General features: G+C 38.6%; 1 protein-coding gene across 5 annotated transcripts in view; it reads left to right on the top strand.

The window, feature by feature from the left end:
- The window catches only part of ppp2r3b (protein phosphatase 2, regulatory subunit B'', beta), a 29,767-nt gene that overhangs the window by 4,696 nt on the left and 1,502 nt on the right, over window positions 1-23,569 (top strand). For 2 of the 5 annotated variants that reach the window (XM_055215670.2, XM_055215672.2), the window contains exons 3-13: window positions 9,146-9,334; window positions 9,969-10,072; window positions 10,486-10,588; window positions 11,471-11,545; window positions 12,526-12,612; window positions 12,691-12,847; window positions 14,919-14,967; window positions 15,061-15,150; window positions 16,056-16,231; window positions 21,213-21,331; window positions 21,414-21,520. In XM_055215670.2, coding sequence (XP_055071645.1) covers window positions 9,146-9,334; window positions 9,969-10,072; window positions 10,486-10,588; window positions 11,471-11,545; window positions 12,526-12,612; window positions 12,691-12,847; window positions 14,919-14,967; window positions 15,061-15,150; window positions 16,056-16,231; window positions 21,213-21,331; window positions 21,414-21,520 — 1,256 coding nt within the window. Of the gene's footprint in view, window positions 1-4,945; window positions 5,298-9,145; window positions 9,335-9,968; window positions 10,073-10,485; window positions 10,589-11,470; window positions 11,546-12,525; window positions 12,613-12,690; window positions 12,848-14,918; window positions 14,968-15,060; window positions 15,151-16,055; window positions 16,232-21,212; window positions 21,332-21,413; window positions 21,521-22,385; window positions 22,435-23,569 lie in introns of those variants that run through there. The other 3 variants (XM_055215673.2, XM_055215674.2, XM_055215671.2) reach the window with 3 other exon arrangements.

Below are 23,569 nucleotides of genomic sequence, written 5' to 3'. Positions count from 1 at the left end.
GTCAACAATATTTTCTCTTGCCACATATAAAAAAAATCCCATATCATCCTTTCAATCCCTCACCCAATAAATGCAGACCTAAATCTGTTATGAGGTTTAAGGGAGGACTATATTGAAAAATCTAAAAACCAGAAACTAAATGGATTATAGCAAAGCTTTTTCTTTCTGCAAACAGAAAAAACATCTGTTTGCAGTGAATGTAAATCATGAGTAAGGACATTATCTGACTGGTGTGATGTCTTACTGTAAAATGCTAAGCAGATGTGTGGAGGCTTTGATTTCTATGTCCAGTTATTCTCAGATGCTTTGGTGATCCCAAGCGCTGTTCAGAGGATGAAACAACTGTTGGATATTTTATATTTTCTGGCATGTATAATCAGCATGTGCCCACAACTTGTCACGATGTATTAAAGGGATTGTCATCCCATGTGCTCTATTTTAAGAGGCCTCAAGGAATTCCAGAATACAAATAGATTCTCCAAAGTATTAGTTAAAAATTCAATTAACGTCATGCTGATGCTGTTACGAACAACTGGTCCAACTTTGACACAGGACGCAGATAAAGATAGCCTTGGTGCCCTTGTGTGGGAATTAACTGCTGAGAATTTGGCTTCCACTTCATAGGCAGTTTGCATATTTTTGCAAAGTGTAATACAAGTACGCGTATACTCCGTTAGATGCTGTTAATTGTCAAAATTTTTGGGTGTTGGTCATAAGTGGTTTCTGTTTGCAAGGTTAGAGGTCATTAAAAAACCTTATTGAGAATATAGGCCACAATTAAACGTGTTGTGTTCTGCCTATTATATCAGAACCATAAAGTGCACTAACTATAGTTCTGGTACGCTGCCTACTTGGTTAATGTTTTTTGTTGGTACTCATTGAAGGGGGGTGGTTTTAGCTTCACTTTTTATGTATTTCGTTGCACATTATATCAACGAAATGCAAAAATATCAGTACAGCTAACTATCATGATACATTTTTTCATGATAGTGTATCGATATTTCAATCTCTACTATCAATATTTTTAAAAACCCATCAAATCCCTCTGTGTGCGTCAAAAGATGACATCCGCCGCTAGTTGTTGCTGTCCAGTTGTCTGCCATATACGGCCAGTTAGCGGGAGTGACAAAATGGCAGACAATTTAAAAACACCTGCAGCTTTCAAAGCCGACGTGTGGAAGCATTTTGGCTTAAAAAGTTTAAAAATTCAGCTCTACTTTTTTACATTTTTGATAAAAAGAGGAAAAAGTATTGCAACATGCAATGTATTGTATCGTATCATGATACATTGTATCATGACCCATGTATCGTGATGCGTATCGTATCGTGAGGCCCTTGCCAAAACCCAGCCCTAATTACAATTGCGCCTCATGGTTTTATTCAAGCCCATTTGTTTCTAAAGACACAAACTTTAATTTTTAATATGTTTAATATTTTGAAATACCAAATTTTTTCCCAAACAGTTTTGTGCACTGTTCATGACCGTATACAGCGATGACACAAATTGCAGTCTGATGAAATGGGCCCCAAGACATCACTGGAAGTGATGCAGTCCAATCACAACTTACATTTTTGGCACATTTCTGTGTAGTTATTGCTGGGTTGAAAGTGCTAAAGTTTTGTTGTTTTTGATTATCAATCATTGATGTTATTTTTATTATTCAGGTAATTGTGCTCACCCATATAATTTCATGTGTTTCTGCAGCAGTACTTATTCAAATCTAGTTATGTGTTGGAAATCAATATTTTTTGTGCTCTGTGAAACTCATTTCTGCCTTGAAGTTACATTTATGTGTGTGGGGGAAAAAAAGAAGAAATATCTCTAGCACTTCATTCAGTACTTTACACTCATAGCCAAGCCATCTGAACATTTATTAAGTAGTGTCTATATTTTTCTCCCCTCGAGCACTTTGCATGTTGGTTATCATTACCCACTTTTGCCTTGCTGGTCAGCTTCTCGTCAAATAGTTGGCCCTCTTGTCTGGACACAGAGCTTTGTTTGGAAATTGGCACTGTCGGGACAGACAGCTGCCACCTCTTGTTTAGGCAAATCTTTTCCATGTTCTGTTAGTACCAGTTTACTCTGACAGTGAAGAGTTGTTTTTACATATAGCACACATGTTGAGCCAAATAGGGGGAAAATATTGTTGGGGAAGAACTTTCGGCTAAATCCAAATGGCAAACAGAAATATTAGTTCATCAGTGATTTTACTTTGGCCCTTTAATTTTCCATATTTCTTTCAACACTTGCTGTTAGCGAGTATGAAGCTTATCAAATGTGTGCAGTATCCTGCCATTGGACAACAACAGGACTTTGTTTTTACTAGTGCGAGTGGAAGAATGTGGACCTGATGATCTTGCATCTAAAAATACTTATTTAAGCCTGGCTTTTTTTGCACCAGTTTGTTTGTTAGATGCCTCGGCTCCAAGCCTTCTGTGCATTTTCTTATACTTTTATGGTAGATCAGATGTCACTAAAGTCTGCAACTGTTAATCCAATTAGTTTTCAATACAACAATGGGCGCATGAGGCTTTTTAGATGCACTGTGCCGAGGCTGCGTTTCTTTGGATCTGCTCCGTTAGAGGGAATTGATGTAATGGTTGTCAGTCTGGGAGCGGAAGTTTGCCAAAGGACTAAATATACATTTGTTACTTGGGGTTGCCCAAACACAGTATGTTAGGTCTTTTAATAGTCCTCGACTGCTTCAGCCACTATTCTTTGAATTCAACGCTTCCACACTCTACTACTGACTAGGGCTTGTCATCTATAATAAGCTATGGAATGGCTGGAAGCTGTAGCCTTGGAAAGCAAAATAAACAACCCATGGGGGGGTAATGCGTTTATTTTCCACTTCATTCAGACCTTGTGGTCTGTTTTTTTTTGCAGACCATAGCACTACAATATAAGATTTCGATGAGCCATCTTTGGATTGCTTTTGTAGATGGGAAGTCTGCTTGTCTAAGGGGCTGTTTGCACCTGGTATTAAAATGCGTTTTGGTTGATCGGATCACAAGTGGATGATTCTATATAAAGGGGTGTAAATCGTTTTGAGCTCATCCACTTTCGATCAAATTCATGCTCATGTGGTCAAATGTGTTTGAGCAGCCACAAAAGACCGCCTACTGACCTAATGTGTAATGTGTCGAGCACATTGTTTTTACATCGGTCCTGACTTCTAACGCCAACCCACAGTGTTTTTTACGCGGTCTTTAGGCTATCGTTGATAAAATTGAAGCAGCTGCTGTCAGTCTCTTTTATTTGTTTCTTTTTGTATGAGCTTATTTTATCAATTGCTCTGTAATATACATGTACAAAACATTGTGCTGCAGGTTAACTAACAAAACAAGCGATGGTACTGTGACATAATATTAGTGCTCGTGGGTTAACGACTCGCCCATAGACCATCCCCTTGAAGCAATCAGGACAGAAGTGCTTGAAAGTGGACCAAAGGGACGGATTAAAACACCAGGTGTGAACGGGAATGTGTCTGTCTCATCCACTTGTTATCCGATCAACTAAAACCTATCTTAATACAGACTCAAAATCCTTGAAACTGATTGGTTAGGTTGAGATCGGATTAGACCACAGCAAATGGTTTTAAACTTAATTTGAAAGATAATAGGCTTTATGCCCAGCTGCACTCCTTCCTGAACTTCAGCCAGCTCCTTGTTTCCTGTCTGCCATTATTGGACAAACTGATTAATCCATGTGTGTCTGATTATTGTTGTTGTGACTACTGAGGTCAGGCACACCTGGATTAATCAGTTTGTCCAATAATGGCAGACAGGAAACAAGGAGCTGGCTGAAGTTCAGGAAGTAGTGCAGCTGGGCATAAAGCCTATTGAGATTACCATTGTGGTTGACACAGTATAGCACGTTTTCAAGTTTACAAAGTTGCATTGAAGCCAATCACAGACATGTTTGTTCTGCCAATGAATGCCTTTTCAGTTAATCTACTAACCTGTAATATTGGGGGAAATATTTTCATTGTGTAATGCACGAAGTATAGTCTGTTTTTACATGTACACGAACGTACATGGATAGTCAAGCGCACATTACAAAGTATAGTTTATTTGACTTGTACGTGTACACAGACGTTCGACGCATGTGCGTTGCGACAAAATGGAATGTATCTTTTAGGCTACGTACTACATTCTCCTGTATGCCCATGTGCGACCTGTATGTATGTATACAATATACGCGAAGTTTCAAAAATACAGGTTTCGAATACAGTACATGTGCACTCACCTGATGGCGAAAACTGCGTCTCGCGCACTGTACATGGATCCCCGCGTACACACAAAAAAAGGCCATTTATAGACCCTTTTACTGTTTGTACACAATGATGACCTGGCAACGTATGCACACGCATTTTGGCAATGGAAGTATGGCAAGGATCAGCAGTGATAGCAAGCAACACCGGCAGAGAAAGTTATTTTGAAAAGTTGACTTTATCAACTTTCAACAAAGCTACCAGATCCGTGTACTATAGTGAAGTGGATAGAAGACGTTAGCAGATGGCCAAATATAAAGTGGCCAGATACATATATACATATATTAGTATATTAGTGCAACCAAATGCAACAACCAGACATATTGATGATGGGAAACCGTTTTGATAAACTTTTTGAGTTGCTAGCACGTTAGAACCACTGGGAAACAACACCACTTCAGTTGCCAAAATGCGCACGAAGACTATTTTATCACTTGGGGTCTAAATGGGTCTATAATTGTGCCTGAACCCTGACATTCGAGTTAAGCATTATTGTTGTATCTTTATGGTGCAGAATCACATTACGGGTTCATTATTCTTTATACAACCACTATAGGAACTGTGGAAAGGGCAGATCCACACCCTCTCTGACTGTCACATCTCCCCCCACCACCTCCAGCGCTCTCTCACAAACACCCTCGTCCTATCTCTCTAGTGACTTTTCAGGATAGAACCGTGAGTGACCTCTGCCAGCCACTATTGAATACATGGAGCAACAGGCAGGGCTGCAATTCGGGCCACTGCACGGCTGAGGGGAGCAGCTGCCGCTCACTATCTGTTTGCTAAAGACAGACAGAGGAGTGTCCTGTGGCGGGACGATCACGAATCGAGATTACCCTGACCCTGGGCTTCGTACTGTCCGTCACACTGGCTCCATTAGCAGGCAGCAGCATGAGAATGAAGGAGATCTCTTTACGACAGGACCCTGACCTGAGTAAGGAGCTGGCCTTTCTGGCCCGTGGCTGCGACTTTGTGCTTCCTTCTCGTTTTAAAAAGAGGCTCAAAGCTTTCCAGCAAGGACAGGCAGGTTGTCTTAACTATTTTGTGTGAAATAGGCAGATTGCTTTTGTTTGCTCTTTACTGAAGCAGTGCGATGTTTGTGTTTGTTTTGCATTAATTAGCCATTGTGTTGAACTAGGTTGTTTTGACCCTCTTATTACCACATTATAAGGCATATTTGGATGCTCCTAAAACCTGCAAAATACTTGAGGATTGAGCAGGAGCATCTGTCAGCCCTGTGCTGGAAGTCGATGATGGCCATTCCCTTTTATAGACATGGCTGACACTGGCTAGAGCAGGCAAGATTAAACAAGTTCATCTCTCACATTGAGCAGAATCTCTGCATGCATTGCAGAGTTTTCCAAATACTCGACTTCATACATGGTCCTGTATAAAAAATATGCATTTAAAAGCAAACTTTAGACTTTTAGAAATGCTCTTGCTGCTTTTGTGACATTTATAATAGGCAGCAGTTTATAACCTGCAAAGCTTAAAATCACTCACTGTTATGCTTTGCTTTAAAGTGAGATGAGCTAGCTTAATGGCTAAGGAGACATAAGCAATATGAGTGCAAGTAAACACTCAGGATTACAATTATGCATAATATTAAAATAAAATTAAGTTGCATTATGGCCTATTGTGATAATGGGAAGATGACTTTGACTTCATTAAAAATATATAGCATGTAGGGATGGTGTACTTTAATGTGAGAGGTCTGCGCCAAGTTTGTTTGTAGCCTATTACACATACTCAAAGTATGCCTGGTCCTTGTGATATGGTTTACTGTATGTTCATGCTCCACACAAACTTCATCTTGTGAGGTAAAGAGTCTTTGTCAAACTTATGGAGGTGTGCATCCCAGAAGTACAAATTGTTTTTGTGCAAAATTTTCAGGAGCGACCAACTGGGAGCTCTGAGATTAAGCAATTGTTATCCATGTAGACTATATTGCTGCACCACTTTCAAGACGAGGAACAGTGTGAATGCAAAAAGGAATTCACTTCAGATGTGTCAGTATGGTCATGTTTTAATTGTAACACTATTATATAAAATCTGGTGAGATTTGTTTAAAGGGGATATGGCATGAAAATCGTTTTCCATGTTTGTGCTATAATTGGGTTCCCAGTGCTTCTATCAACCTAGAAAATGTGAAAAAGAACAAACCAGTAACTTGGTTTTGGTAAACCATTCTCTACAAGCATGTGAAAAAATAGTCATTGAAATTTGGCTCTCCTTATGATGTCATAAGGAGTTCATTTTATAATAATAACGCTGCTTAATCTGCACTATCCAACCAGAGCACTGCCATTTAGTGCAGAGAGAAAGAGAGAGAGAAAATAATTCACAGCACAACTAAGTTTGAATTGCATCAAACCACCATCATTGCGATCAGTGTTTGCACTTCATCATTTTAAAGGACACACCCAAAACGGCACAGTTTTGGACACACCTACAAAGTGGCAATTTTAACATGCTATAATAAATGATCTATGGTATTTTGAGCTAAAACTTCACATATGTGCTCTGGGGACACCAAAGATTTATTTGACATCTTAAAAAATTATTGTGACATGTCCCCTTTAAGCTTGTTCCTTTGTATTTTCTTCTACCAAAGAATACCATTCTTGCTTAAACACCCTTAAAACTATTTTATTGATAGTGTTTTTGCGGCAGCTTTGTAGTCTGTACTGCTGTTGCTTACATCATAGCGCAATATTGAATGTTTACAGTTTAATACTGTACAGTTTAATACTGTTTACAGTTTAATACAGTATTTGTTCTGATTTTCTCACCTACACAGCACTGTAATGAAGTTGTATGAATATCTGCTATCTTTTTGCAGTACCCAAACGTGTATATGCATGCATTTTTTTTCCACTTCTTTGGGGATCCCTGACAAATCTTCAAGGTCTGCCAGCTCTCCCAGGATAAAATTGTAGTACAGAGAAGGTTGAGGTAGCTAAAGTCTATGTGTTAATGTGTTTGTCTAATACTGAATTGCTAGTTGGATCTTGTTAAGTATGACGTTGCTTATTTCAGAAATTGGGCTCTGATGGTTTTTTGTGTGTAAGTTCTAGGGGGTCAAGATCTTCACAGCTGCAGCCTGACACTTAAATAGTTGAGGTTTTATGTTACTCTGGGAAACTGATCCTTTGGAAAATTGGTAGTAAGAGGTGTATAACCACAAGTGTTTGGGTATGAAGAGTTCTGACATGCATTGTATGCTTTAAATGTAACTGATTGGACTTTAGGCTTTCTTGTAGCATACAGTAAAATATCAATAATGAGCACTGCATGACTTGATTCTTTATTCAAGCTTTTGAGTTTGATCATTGTAGCACATTTTTAATGGTAAACATTTAATGCTTGATGCTGACCTGACTTTCTGTTTCATGCTTTTAATCCCCAGTGGTTAAACAAACGGGTCAAATGTAAACGTATACAGTACAGGACCTTGATCCTGCTTATTTTCTTTCTGTCTGTGTAGGTTTTTCTGATGTTGTTTATTCAGGTAATCTATTCTGGTCAGTTATTTTTATAGCCCTGAATCCATCACAGTTGAGTAACTGATTTGACTATTTTAAATTGTTCCTATTAGAGCATGCTTGCAAAAATAGACAAAGCAAACAGCTTGCCATTGGCTGTCAAAATCTCTGCAGTGGTATTCTTGCTTTTAAATCCCCTCTTATAGTCTAAGTCTAAAATCATTCATACTGTAAATATATTTAAAGGCCCTTCTACAGAAACAGGTGAAATTATTATTATTATTATTATTATTATTATTATTAGCAGTAGTAGTATTTTTACTTATCCACCCATCCACTTAAAAGGACGCGCCTATTATGTCCATTTTTACAAGATATAATATAAGTCTCAGATGTGTCCAAAATTTGTCTGTGAAGTTTCATCTTAAAATACCACACAGATCATTTATTATAGCATGTCCAAAGTGCCCCTATTTGGGTGGGAGCGAAAAAGTTTTTTTTTTCTCGTGTCTGTACCTTTAAATGCAAATGAGCTGCTCCTCCTCACTCACTTACCAATAAAAATGAGACAAGACAGAATAAAGTCTGACTTTGCGTTCACATCAGACGCGGAAGAGGCAGCAAGCACGAGTGATTTACATGTTAAGTCAATGCAAAGACGCAAATACGCATCCTGCAACATGGTATGCGTGAAAAAGGCATGCTGCGACGCGGAACATGCGGCCCGCGTAAGTTAAGCGACTTGAAAAATCTGAACTTTGGTGGATATTCGTTCATGTTAACCAATCAGGAGCTTGCTCTAATAGTGACATGATTACAGAAAGCGAGCAGAGTCGCAGAAGCCCCTCCCATGACGCAAATTTCCTCGTGAAATTCGTGAATAACTAGAATTTTACATGCGAATGAAGCAAGTACACTCAAAATGTTCAAGCGTCCAACTACGCGCGAATAGCTTGTTTTTGGTATCTCACTGTCTATGGTAACATAGGAGTTTCAGTGGCCGTGGGCAGGGCTTTATCAGTGTGACATCACATTAACAAGAGAATCAAAACAGTATGTCTAATCAGACTGCTTTTGTTTAATGGGGATTAAAAAAAGAGTTGGTGGATTTCAAAAACCTTTTTTTTTTGCATAATAAATTTTTTTCCTCTGTCATGAGTATGGCGTCAAGTATGGTGTGGAAAAAATTGGAAACCTTTCTAAAGAGTGGGGGCATTGAAAATAGTTTCAATTAAGCATCATGGGCCATATGTCCTAACAAAGTCATAACCATGAAATGCTGATTGAGATGCAATTTTCAGAGCAACCATGGCTCTCACACAGTGCTGGCAAATGTGCATAGTGTGAGTCTCATGTCTAACTGTTGTTATTTCTGTATGTTTTTAGCAGGCACAGGCTAAGAAAGAGGAGCCCGTGACACCAGCCTTAAGTGAAAGCATTCCAAAGTTCTACTTTCCTCAAGGACAGCCCTCGGCCAATATCAACATTGACAATCTCATTTCCAAGATAGAAAAAACATTTTCCCAATTCCCAGATGAAAGGGTCACTATTAAAGACATGGGTCTAGTCGCCAAGGTAAGTTTGGTCTGTAACGTGCCACCTTTCTAGCAAACCCGCCACCTAGCAAATTGTTAATTTGTGTAGTTAGCTCATAGCTTTAATGTTTACAAGTTTGAGGGTTTTACTTTTCCAGTCGCCAATGGGAAACTATTACCTCTGTTTATATGTTGAATTACTTATCATGAAAAGAACCTGTCTAGGTAAACCGTGGTATACAGAATGATTTATAAACATAATCGTTTGCTAATTTAGCCCCATGTAAAAGATGTAGTAAGAATATCTAAACCCTTAACAGAACCCTTCATCATGCTGAATTGCTCTTTTGTTTTACTAAGAGAGAATGGTCATAGTGTTAAAGTACTTGGATTTCTTGACACCAGTGTTCAAAAACATCAACAATTAGTTAGTGTTCAAAATTGTTCAAAAAATGTTAGTGAGCAGAAACCCCATTAAGGTTTTTTCCTTATATAAAAGCAAGGAAACATTATTTCCATACAAACTGAAGTATAGGTCTTGTCGGAGCACAAAAAATCTTATAAGTTAGCCAAGTGTTATTCTTTTATAATGCACAATTAATGTTAGGTTTTATTAAAATAAGAAAGTTAGTGTTGTTAATCAGACAATTCGAATGTTGTCTCTGTCATTGCAGGCCTGCGAGTGCCCACTTTATTGGAAAGCTCCATTGTTCCACTCTGCCGGAGGAGACAGGAGGGGATATGTGTCCGTTCACAAGTTTGTGGCAATGTGGAGAAAGTAAGACAATGGTTCTCTTCACTGCGATCTCTCGCATTAACGTCTGCACTGGTCGATGGCTACACGCAGTGCATTTTAACAAGGGGGCACTTGGGAGGTTTTTTTATGAAGAGCTGACGTGCAGGGAGCTCTCTTAGCAATTTTGGGGTTGTATGATTATGTTGTCCCAGAAAACTGCTTGATATTTTAGTTGCCCATGCAGAGCACTGTGATCTGCGAGTGACTCTCTTGGATATTCTAGTTGTTTGAAATCATCATTCCACCTTGACTGCAGGTCATAATTGGCTGTAAATTGCGAATCCTCATTTTTACACACGATTGATCCAATGCTGCATATTTTAAGTGGATTTATAGACCATATTGTTTTTTAAAAGGGTGAAAGAGAGCTTAAACCATCTGCTACCTCCCCACAGAATGCTTCAGACCTGTCATGATGACGCATCCAAATTTCTTCACCTTCTGGCCAAACCTGGCTGCAATTATTTGGAACAAGAGGACTTTATTCCATTCATGCAGGTAGGGCTAGCTGTAACAGAGACCCACCACTGCGAACGCAACACAAACACCCACCCAGGTATAAACACAAACCACTGGAGCAATAATGATTTCGGAGTACATTTGCACTCTTCATGCGAATTTCCAGAAAATAAGTGTTATGATTGTGCACAGAAGTGCAGTCATATTCTTTGCGTCCTCTTAAGTAAACTGTGATTTGGCAAGCCGGTCATTTATATTCACACTGGCAGGATTGGCCAGGCCGCCCATGCAAGCAGTTGCACAGTAGAGGAGATGCGTTCTGGCATCCGCACTTTAATTTGTATTGTGTGGCTTTAGCAATTGCTTTGACCGTTTTGATGAATGAAAAAAGTATTGCTATGGAGTAGATTGGCTTGTCCTCACCCGCTCCTTTACAGCAGTGATTTATGTGTTTTTCTATTGTTGAATTTCACATGGGAATAGGTCAAGGATCCCGCACCTCGCTTTAAATAAGTCAGCGTAATTTTAACGCCTTCTGCGCAAGCACACACATATTCGACTATGAACATGAAAGAAAGCACGGTGCATGTGAGCTGAAAAATACACTTATGGAAATATTGAGTAGGCCATATGTATGCAGGGAGTGACACTGGATGAAACTGAGAAAAGGCTATAAACTGTGCTTGGCATTAAAATTGGCCCTTTGTTCTTAGAAGTTTAATACTTTTAACATTTCCACACATTTTGTTGTAAAGCATTACCCCGTGCAAGTGGACAGATTGAAATGATTCGCCTTTTCTCTGTAATCTAATACAGAGGCCCTGAATGGATTGAACTTTTTCTTCTGTAAGCCGTGTCTGTTATAATATGACTGTTTTACATTGGTGTGTGAATCATTTTTATGTATTTTTTTTTCTTAAGGATGTGGTGGATTCACACACAGGTCTGGCATTTTTAAAGGAGGCCTCAGACTTTCATTCTCGCTATATTACCACAGTAAGGACATATACATTTTAAGCATTTAGCAGATGCTTTTATCCAAAACCAAGACCACTTTCTAGTAATTTATAAGGGTGTCACGATTTCGATTTTAAATCGAAATCAATCGAAATTAAGTCACAACCTCGAACTTCGAATTAAAAAATTGGATCGTCGATTCTGCCACACCCCCATGTCACGTCCGGTCGGCTTTCCAAGCGAGGGAAAATAAACTCTCAGAAGTGCCTTTAAAAACACCCATCCAGCGGAACGCGATTTATATTTTAAACACGAGGGATGTATTGCTACAACTCCTTGAAATGCATATCATAAACAGGATTACTAATAGTGATCTGTTTCGGACAGAGCGCAGCTCTCTGCACGTGCACGAGAGAGCCGCCAAGATGCAGCGGATTATATTTTACACAAAAGGTATAGTTTGCCTCATGCAGCTCGCATGAAACGCATAAAACTGAACAAATACGAAAGGATTATTACTTTAGTTTATGTTTAGACTTTGGACAGATGCGAGATGCGCATGCACGTGAGACAGAGAGAAGCGCAGCTGCTTATGACGCACCGGTTTTAGTTCAGATAATAGGAGTCCAAGGAGTCCGCATTAGTCTATCTGCGTGCAAGAAGGAATTCTCTCTTTACAAGCTCTCTCGCGTAAAGTAAAGACCACAAACCCCTATGCGAGGAGAAGCATGCAATGTGCATGTTAATGTAAAACTATAATAATAATACTAATAATAATAAAGGCATATAATTTTTTGTCTTAAAAAAATCATTTAAAAATCGAAAATCGAATTGAATCGTGACATCAGAATCGAAAATGTAATCGAATCGAGGATTTGGAGAATCGTGACACCCCAAGTAATTTAGTATCAGAAAATGAACTATTAATTTATTTTGCATTGTTTACAAATTATTAGCAGCTCTACATAGTGTTGTTCAGTTGCTTATAAGAGCCACTAAATTATTATTTGTGCCGACAGGTTGTCCAAAGAATATTTTATAATATAAACCGCTCATGGACAGGAAAAATAACATGTTCAGAACTAAGGAGAAGTAGTTTTCTGCAGGTAAAGTTTTTTTAAACTTCACCTATATGTCCAGCCATCTACTCTATTTCTGGTATTTAATATGAAAATTCCCAACAGAATGTGGCACTGCTGGAAGAGGAGGAAGAGATTAACCAGCTGACAGAGTTTTTCTCTTATGAACATTTCTACGTCATCTACTGTAAGTTCTGGGAATTGGACACAGACCACGACTTGTACATAGACCAGAGAGACCTGTCCCGACATAATGATCAAGGTATGAATAGGGATGACATATGGATTTAATTTAGATGATAAAAAATGCAATGGATAAATTGGTTGTTATATAAAATGCAAATCAACATTCATTATAAAACAAATGGAGAGCTCAGATGCAAAAGCCACAAAACGACACTTCTGTTAAAAATGCGATTATACTGACCGAATGTTTTATTATACGTTAAACAAATACTTTATCTCCAATGTAGGTTTTTACCTTTATTTAGAAAGGACAGTGAATAGTGACTGGAAAGAGATGGGGTGGGATAGGGAAACGCCGTGAATCCACATTAAAACATGTGTCCCTTTTAAGTACTTGGATCTGAATACAACACCATTGTGACAGCCACTTGCATCACATTTGTGGTCCAGTTTCTGCAGTTTTACATTTTGAATTCAGACTTTCATCATTTGCTGTTTCTAGTTGCATCTTTTTCCCAATTGTTTAAATTGGAAAATAGTTTTTCCAATTGTTGTCCAAAGCAGTGGATTTTTTGCCAAAAAAGCTTTCATGCACTCATAGAGCCCTATCATATACCTGGCGCAAAGCAGCGCAACGCAGGTGTGTTTTGCTAGTTTCAATCCGGTGCAATTACCATTTTTACTTTAGCGGCACGTTGTTTAAATGGCAAATGCATTTGCGCCCATTTGTGTTTTGGTTTGAGAACGAAATGTGTTCAGGCGCATTTTTGGCACGTTTCTATTTTTAGGCAACTAAAATAGACTACGCCATTGACCAACAAAAACCTGGTCTTAAGTCAATGGCGCAATATTGTTTTTGTTTTTTAATGCGCGCGTTAGTAATATGCGCGCGTTAGTAATATGCGCCTATAAACGGGACAACAACGTGCGTTTCTTATCACACACATGGATGCGCAGCAGCACATAAACGTTTTAAAATATGAAAAATCTAAGAATTAAAATGTAAAAGATTATTAAGTCTCTTGAAAAATAATTGAGGACTGTTACGAGATGTTAAAAGGTGTAAAGAGCTGTTTCACCTGTAGCCTGGTAAGTAATTATTGCTTTAAACAAATGCAAATATTGCATCTATTTTGAAATGTTTTTTTATGCTACCCCATGGATTTATTGTATGATGACTTTGTGTGGATATTTTCAAAGCACTTACGGTGCTGTCCGAATGCTGAAACGTTTCGGCTCTTCACACGTTTGTAAATTCTTCATCTTCTGTTTGTTACAAATAAAGCCTGCTAATTTTACTTCCATGACTAAAAAAAAAGATTTTTAAGGGTTTTAATACCAAAAAAATAGCAATTATAATACAAATGAAAACAACACATTTTTTATATCAATCTTAAACTGGTGGTCTTCTTCCTCCACTTTTTTTTTTTTTAGTTTTTTAAATTCTGCAATACAAATAAGGAATCGGCATGGTGCCAGCGCAACTGGCTTTCAACGGGGGTGAGAGCTGAGACTCTCACTGGTTTATTGCACGTTACGCCCAAAACACACCCATTACTCATTACGAGAATAGGAACAACCTTTTAGACCATGTTGTTAAATTAGCAAAAGTTCCGTAGGGCCCTTCATGTTTTGCAGCAAAAGACATTAAATTTTGAGTTATTACTTACTAATAACCTGCCATTTAGAGTGAAATTACTAAATATAAACATAAGAGCCTGATTAAAAATGCTTATTTACAAGAAAACGTGTCAGATGCACTTAGAGGGTTTTGCATTTGAACTCTTTAAATAGTGTTTAAAGATATGCTGCTCATAGCTGGGAGTGAACTTAAATATGACTCTCCTCCAGCAACACTTGATAGCACATGTTTCTGTTTGGTGAAGTATGACTTGAGTGAATTGAGTGAAGTTTTAATATCAATTTCCTCCAGCATGACGGCATGTCTGGCACCGTTATAGTTTTATCTTCTCTCCGGCTGTTCAATAATCACGGTGTCTTTTTATAATGATAAAATGGGAACATTAACTTGCTGTCTTGCTATTTCAATTTCCATGATTTACATCCTTTTGACAGCTGCTTTTTCCATCTTTGAGCATTTGTTATGAATGTAGTTTGTTGTGAGTTTTTTTCTGCTTTTTTGACAGCCATATCCCACAGAATGATTGAGAGGATATTTTCAGGAGCTGTAACCAGGTACTGTATTTCATTGCTCTGGTCTTGGTGTCATGGAACTGGTTGTTTGTAATGTTTTGTGAGAGCTGTGAGTAATTTTATTCTGATGCTCAGGGGCAGGATGGTTCATAAAGAGGGCAGAATGAGCTACGCTGACTTTGTGTGGTTCCTTATATCTGAGGAGGACAAAAAAACTGAGACTAGGTAAATGATGCTTTACCAACAAAATACCTTTTATAATCTGCATTTGTACTGCTTTTGCTTTTATGCTTAATGGCGCTTTTCCATTAAGCATAAAAACAAACCACGGTTTGGTTTGGGTCGGATCAGCTTACTTTTGGGGGCTTTTCACTGGGTGCAGTACCTGATACTTTTTTTTTTAGTACCACGTCGGTTGGGGTTCCAAGCGACCCGAGTTGATACCAAAACGTGATGCGAAAACACTGTAGATCACTAATTGAGAGAATCGTCACTACCAGCGTTATCGCTATAATGTAAAAGATTAGCTTTACCTTCATGCTCTCAAGCAAACCTGTTGTCATCTGTGCTTTACTGTAAGTTCACAAACTCTTTTAGCGATGAAAAACATCCACAGGTTGTGAATCAGGAACACCATAACAGTTTTTTTCCAGACTTGCAGTTTGTGGCGGCACATTCGCAACGCGCACGTCCGCACATATGCTTAAATGCAACTTAAATGAGGTTCAGCGGAGCGCGTCGACTAACGCCACGGGTGTTTGTACAGAAACGGTCATGTGAGACAGAGGTAGTGATTAACGCGATGTGTAAACATGTATTTGTGTTGGCCAATTTTAATTTTGTGGCAGACTGAGAAATAAATAAATGTATGGGAATGTACAACAACGCTCTCCCTTGTATGATGTCACAGCAGTCGGCAGCGCAAATATAACGACACGCCTATAATCCCTCCCACTAAAGTGTTGCTAAACTCGATGGAAAAGCTAACTAAGCCAAAGTGAGCCGAGCTGACCCCACCTGACCCAAACCGTGGGGTACTATACAATTAAAACGCACCATCAGTGTGTTTATCGCATGCTTATGCTGTAGTTAATAGGATGTGGTTCTGATGTGGCTTGTGTCCCGTATAGTATAGAGTACTGGTTTCGCTGTATGGATCTGGATGGGGACGGGGTGCTGTCCATGTACGAGCTCCAGTACTTCTATCATGAACAGTGTCAGAAGCTTGAGACTATGGCTATTGAGCCACTGCCATTTGAGGACTGCCTGTGCCAAATGTTCGATCTGGTTAAGCCAGAAATTCCAGGTATTGTTTTAACTGAAACAACTTGATGGGGCAGTTTCCCGGACAGGGTTTAGATAAACCCAGGACTAGGCTTTAATTGTATTAGGACAGATTTTAACATATTAAAGACATTACTGTTGAGGATCTTGAGACAAAACAATGGCACTGATATATGTTAAGATATGTCAGTACAAGATGCTTTTTAAATTAAGGATGCTCAAACATGCGTTCTTGTCTGGGACTACAGGGCTCAACGGAAATATATTTTTATAGTGACTGGGCCAGTGGTTCAGGTTTTCACTTGCCCTGCCAACATTTTTACTGGCCCCAATAAAAAAAATTCAGTGTCACATATTTTTAAAAAAATTCTTCAAAAATAATTAATTGTAGAAATATACAACAGACACGTTCCAACGAAAAAAAGGCTCCCAACTTTTCTGCTTTACCTTGTAAACTGACAGCAAACTGTGCAAAATATTGCATAGTTTCTTTGTCTGTTTCCAAGATACATTAATAAAAATATATTTTAGTGACTGAGGCAAGGCAAGGCAAGGCAAAGTTTATTTGTATAGCACATTTCATACACAAAGGTCATTCAAAGTGCTTTACATAGAAATGAGAAAACAAAAATCAAAGATACATGAAATTGAAATATCAATTAAAAGAAAATAAATGTGATTTTAATAAAAACTGTTTAAATGTGTGAAAAAGAATAAAACAGGAATAAAAGTATAAAACAGTTAAAAATAAGAATAAAAACAAGAGAAATAGAAAGTAATTAAAATAGTGCATATATAATATAGTGCAATCAGTTCGGACGCAGCATAGTGCTCATTCAGTAAATGCATAGCTAAACAGATGTGTTTTGAGTCTGGATTTGAATGTGGCTACTGTTGGAGCACATCTGATCTCTTCTGGAAGCTGGTTCCAGCTGCGACTGGCATAATAGCTAAAAGCTGACTCTCCTTGCTTTGAGTGAACCCTTGGTATTTCTAGCTGATGTGATCCTAATGATCTGAGTGATCTGATAGGTTTGTATTCAATGAGCATATCAGCAATGTATTGAGGTCCTAGTCCAATGAGTGATTTATATACCATTAATAATACTTTAAAATCAATCCTAAATGTAACTGGTAGCCAGTGTAGCGACCTGAGGACTGGTGTGATGTGTTCATATTTTCTGGTTCTGCTCAGAATCCTGGCAGCAGCGTTCTGAATGAGCTGGAGCTGTCTAATGGTCTTTTTGGGAAGGCCAGTGAGGAGGCCATTACAATAATCCACCCTGCTGGTGATGAAAGCATGCACAATTTTCTCTAAGTCTTGTCTGGAAACAAAGCATCTAATTCTTGCGATATTTTTGAGATGATAGTATGCTGATTTAGTTATTGCTTTGACATGACTGCTGAAACTAAGGTCAGACTCCAGAATCACACCAAGATTCCTGACTTGATTTTTAGTTGTTTGACCCCTAGCGTCAAGGTATGCATTCACCTTGAGAACTTCATCTTTGTTTCCAAACGCAATGACTTCAGTTTTCTCTTTGTTTAACTGAAGAAAGTTTTGGCACATCCAACTGTTAACTTCATCAATGCATTTGCACAGGGAGTCAATGGGGCTATAGTCGTTAGGGGATAGAGCTAAGTAGATCTGGGTGTCGTCTGCATAACTGTGATAGGCAATTTTGTTCTCTCTCATTATTTGGCTTAGTGGGAGCATATACAGGTTGAACAGGAGTGGCGCAAGAATTGAGCCTTGCGGGACTCCGCATGTCATGGATGTCCACTCAGATTTATGGCCACCTATACTTACATAATAACCTCTCCCTTCTAAGTATGACTTGAACCATTTCAGGACCACCCCAGAAAGTCCGACCCAGTTTTCCAGCCTGTCAAGAAGTATGTTGTGATCGACAGTGTCAAAAGCAGCACTGAGGTCGAGTAGCACCAGCACTGATAGTTTGCCTGTGTCTGTGTTGAGGCGAATATCATTTATTATCTTTATGAGCGCTGTCTCTGTACTGTGGTGTGGTCTGAAACCAGATTGAAAAATGTCAAAGTAACCATTAGAAATTAAGAATTTGTTCAGCTGATTGAAAACAACTTTTTCAATGATCTTGCCTATGAAAGGAAGATTTGAGATTGGTCTGTAGTTGCTCAATACAGTGTTATCTAGGTTGCTCTTTTTCAGGAGGGGCTTAACAACTGCAGTTTTAAGGGACTTTGGAAAAGTCCCAGAGTGAAGTGATGAATTTACCACTTTTAGGAGATCTGCTTCTAAACAGTTAAAGACACTTTTGAAAAAAGATGTTGGGAGTGTGTCAAGGGCACAGGTTGATGTTTTAAGATGCTGTACTGTTTCTTCCAAAATTTTACCATCAACTGCTTCGAAATCAGACATCGTAACTACTTTCTGATGTTGTGGTCTGATTTGTCTGACCCCGGCGCAGCTCAAGGATGTGCTGATCACCTTTCTGATATTATTGATTTTCTCAGAGAAGAAGTTAGCAAATTCACTACATTTGCTGTCTGAGAGCATTTCACTTGGAAAGTGACTTGGGGGGGTTGTTAGTCTCTCTATAGTAGCAAAAAGAGTGCGTGTGTTATTTATGTTTTTGTTTATAATATTTGAAAAGAAAGTCTGTCTAGCTTTGCCTAGTTCCACACTGAAAGCACGAAGGCTGTCTTTATAGATATTATAATGGACTACAAGTTTTGTCTTCCGCCACATGCGCTCAGCTTTTCTGCATTGTCTCTTCATATTCTGCACCTCTGTTGAGTTTCTCCAAGGTGATTTTTGCCTGCCATTCTTCTTCCTGACTTTTACAGGAGCAATATCATCGATTACACTCTTAACTTTCGAATTAAAGGAATCAAGGAGAAAATCAACAGAGTCTGCAGATATGCTTGGTGTTAAAGATATAGCCTTCATAAATAGCACACTGGTGTTCTCATTTAAGGATCTCTTTTTGACAGACACAGATCTAGTTTCAATAGTAGGAGAGATTAATATATCAAAGAAAATACAGAAATGATCAGACAGTGCTACATCCTTAATAACAACTGATGAAATGTTTACACCCTTACTGATAATTAAATCTAGAGTGTGTCCACGATTGTGTGTGGGTCCATGTACATGTTGAGTCAGATCAAAAGTATTTAAAACAGCTGTGACATCTTTTGTCATAATGCTTTCTGGCTTATCTATGTGAATGTTAAAATCTCCAGCAATAGCAAAACAGTCAAACTCTGAGGAAATAGTTGATAACAGTTCTGTAAAGTCCTCAACAAATGCTGGAGAGTATTTTGGGGGCCTGTAAATAATGATCAGTAGAATGCGTGGGGTACCTTTCAACACAATACCTAGATGTTCAAAAGACGGGTAATTCCCAAATGACACTTGCTTACATTGATAGACATCTTTAAAAAGAGCAGCAAGACCTCCACCCCTCCTAGCAGCTCTGCAAAAACTCAAATAGGTAAAGTTAGGAGGGGCTGTTTCATTAAGGACTGTTGCACTGTAGCTTTCTTCTAGCCATGTTTCATTTAGAAACATAAAATCCAGGTTGTTTGTGGCTATTAAGTCGCTGACTAGAAGTGATTTGTTTTTAAGTGAACAGATATTTAAAAGTGCTAACTTAATAGTACAATTTTTTTCCCTAACAGAGATCTTAGTTTGACAAGTCACAGGCAGCAGATTAGATTGATTTGCCACACGATTTGATCTAGCCTTACACTTTCTATCATGTACTAAAACAGAAATAGAGAAAGATATAGGCACACTGAGGGTGAAGCACTGGCCCGATTGGGCAAGTGACAATACCTTTTACTGGCCCGAATGTCTCACGCTTGCCCTGGGCAGTCCTTTATGTTGAGCCCTGGACTATGATAAGCCCTGTCCAAAAAACACCCCAATATGATTTAAATGTTGATTTTGCAATGATAGAAATTACAGTTGCTCAAAGTTGAAAAATATGCAGGTTTGCATTTTCTTTATTTCCTTTGCTAATTGAATGTAGTCATTAGTGTTAAAAATTTAAAAAAAAATTTAAGTCAAGTTTTATTTATTCCAGTGTTCATGACTTAAGTAGGTAAATTCAGTTCTTTACCTATTAGCAGTTTGTAACCTAGGGGCTGTTTACACTTGGTATTAAGATGTGTTTTCATCGATCGGATCACAAATGGACGAGAGAGACACATTCATGTTTACACCTGGTATTTAAATCTGTCTCTCTTGTCCACTTTCGACCACTTCTGTTCTGATTACTTTGAGGGGGTGGTCTGTGAGACGGTGGGCGAGTCTCTCTGCTGTCATTCAAACCCGATCGGGAGTAATTATGAGTTTATATGGACGCAAACTAATATTATGTCGGAGTCCACTGCTTGTTTAGCAAGTAAACATGCTGCACAGTGTTTTGTACACGAGTATGTAAGAGCTTTCTCTGAATTTTCAGCGCAATTGATGAAATAGGATCGCGCAACTTTTACACGCTTTCAAAACGAAACTACAGAGATCAGACGCTTAGTTTTATCAATGAAAGACTAAAAATAGCGCTGTTCACCGTATGTTCACGCCAGAAGTCAAAAAAGACGTAAAACTTGTGTTTAATACCTCAGATTAGATAAATGGGCGGAGAGAAGACGGTCGCGTGTGGCTGTTCGAACGCATTCAACCACATGTGCGTTCCGCAACTCCAAACGATCCGATCGAAAGTGGTTTCGACCACCTCTGGATGTGTTTGAAAGTGCTCGAAAGTGGACGAGCTCAAAACGTTTTGAACACCGTTTACACCTGGCATTAACGTCGTCCACTTGTGATCCAATCTACGAAAACGCATGTTAATGCCAAGTGTAAACAGCCTCCTAGTTGTATTTTAGTTTGTATGGTTAATGTCAGCATGCTAAAGTTTGGCGCTCATAAGGGGAGGTATTTTCCGATCCAGCCCTCAGCAAAATGGTTTTGACACCCCTGTAGCATCTTACAAAGTGCTGTAATTTGTCTTTAGGAAGGATCACCCTCAGAGACTTGAAGAGATGTAAACTTGCCCATATATTCTTTGACACATTCTTCAATATCGAGAAATACCTGGACCATGAACAAAGGGATCCCTTACTGGCTGCAAGGGTAAAGAATAACATTCTTATATTTCTTTTTTATAATTTCATTGCCAATATGCTGTAACCAGATTGTATGTATAATTTGACAGGACGCAGAAATAATGGGACAAGAGATTTCTGACTGGGAGAGATACGCTGCAGAGGAATATGATCACTTGGTAGCTGAAGAAACTGCCAACGAACAGTACAACGATGGGTACGACCACACACTTTTTTTTTTTTTTTTTAGTTCTTCATGACATTTCATGCAGCCGTTAACTTCTGATGTGACCATCCACCTAAAGTGAATATCTAGTCTCCAACTCTGGGTCTCCAACTCTGTTCCTGGAGGGCACCGGTTCCAATTTCCGATCTCTCTGATGAAGCCAATACGGAAGTGACTTAAACTGGAGTTCATCAACTGCGTCTAAAAGGGAGTCAATTCCCATAGAAGAAAATAGAAAATAATGTTTACAGCCTGGTACAAAATGTGTTTTTGGTCTATATAGCTAATTTTGCCCTTCATGACAACTATGAGGGGGGTGAATTTTTTGTAACTCATCCGTTTAAATTATATCAAGCCTTAAAGTTCTGCATAATTAAGGGCGTGGCGGCCACTTGAGTGAAGGGTGATCTGCCATTGCTGTCACTAGGTGGGCGTGGTTTCAGCAACAAGCCACCTCAGCTTCACCCACTTTCCGCCTCTTTACCCATTTTTGGGTTATCTGCGAGTGATGCGTGGTAACGCACACCCAAGATGGCGACAGCAGGCTCCGCCTACTATTGGCTTCAAAAAAGTTCTTCACAAACCTATGGGTGACGTCATAGACACTACATTTCAACCCCAGTCAAACACAACTGAACCTGCTAATCAATTTGTTCAGGGCTACCTAAAAATTAGAAGCAGGTGTGTTGGAGTAGGGTTGGAACTAAAATAGGCAGGAAAGGTGCCCTCCAGGTACAATGTTGCAGACCCATGATCTAGTTTAAGACAGCAGCCTGAACCAATAATCAAGTTTTGTTATTTGCTGCTGTGGTATCGGTGATTAGAGGCCTGATAAGATATTATATGATGGTTTTAGGATCAGCACAGATTTCTAAGGGCAAGATGAGTAGAGTTGAAGTATACAGGTAAGACACACTAGGTGTAGGGTGAGGTTCTTCCCACTTTTGTTCTGTATGGGTTCACCTGTCAACATCACACAAAACACTTGCTTTGACATTTAATTCTCATAATTTTTTGTTAGTTCATGAAATAATTTTCACACGTTGCTGTGATTATTTAAATTAAATATTTTGCAGGGTTTACCTGTGACACATAACACACATTTAAAAGTAATTATTTAATAAATATATATATTTTAAACACTTAAAAGTCTTCATAAGAAATAAACACAATAATGTGTCTAAAAAATTACTGATAATAAAAGTGGAATCAAAATACACTGACTATACCAGAACAGGCCTTAAATAGTAGCCAATCCTACTAAGGTCATATTAGTACTGGACCACATGTCTGTATTGGCTGCAAAAAATAATTTCCTTACAGATCGTTAAGATTAGCATCCTTCACTTCCCTAAATTTGAATTTGCTGTTTTGGAAATGTATGTTTTGCCTGGCAGTTCATACTGCTTATCCAAGTTTTGCAGCATTTCTTTAAATGCAGTTTTTTCCACTGTATTGAATGGATTTGCATTGTATCGCGTTACACTATCAGTTAAGGAACAGCGTCTCAAACAGGCGCTGCAGCTCCCCCTTGTGTTTTTAAGAGAGATGTGCAATCATTGGGGTGATCTGAAATCATTGCGATGATGTCAAACAATAGTGATGGATGATTATTTAATCATTGTTACAGCCCTAATCTGTTTAACTGTGACCACATGCTTTTCAGTGGCCTGTGTTCTGGACGGTCCCTGATCAAATTCAAATTTTATAAGGAATAAAATAAGTTTTAGGCATTTACTGTAGATCCAAAACGAATCCCTTAAAGGAAAATTCTATTTTCTTAAAAGAAAAATCCAGATAATTTACTCACCATCATGTCATCCAAAATGTTGATGTCTTTCTTTGTTCAGTCGAGAAGAAATTATGTTTTTTGAGGAAAACATTGCAGGATTTTTCTCATTTTAATGGACTTTAATAAAGCCCAACATTTAAAGTTGTGGTTTAAAAGAGCATATTTTTTATTTTTCTTGTCAAAAATGACAATTGTTTCGCTAGATAAGACCCTTATGCCTCATTTGGGATCGTTTATAGTCCTTAAAA

Source organism: Misgurnus anguillicaudatus, chromosome 17 (assembly GCF_027580225.2).
Source record: "Misgurnus anguillicaudatus chromosome 17, ASM2758022v2, whole genome shotgun sequence".
Classification (NCBI taxonomy): domain Eukaryota; kingdom Metazoa; phylum Chordata; class Actinopteri; order Cypriniformes; family Cobitidae; genus Misgurnus; species Misgurnus anguillicaudatus.
The sequence above is the reverse complement of the archived record's forward strand: the minus strand, read 5'-3'. Positions and strand labels throughout refer to the sequence as shown.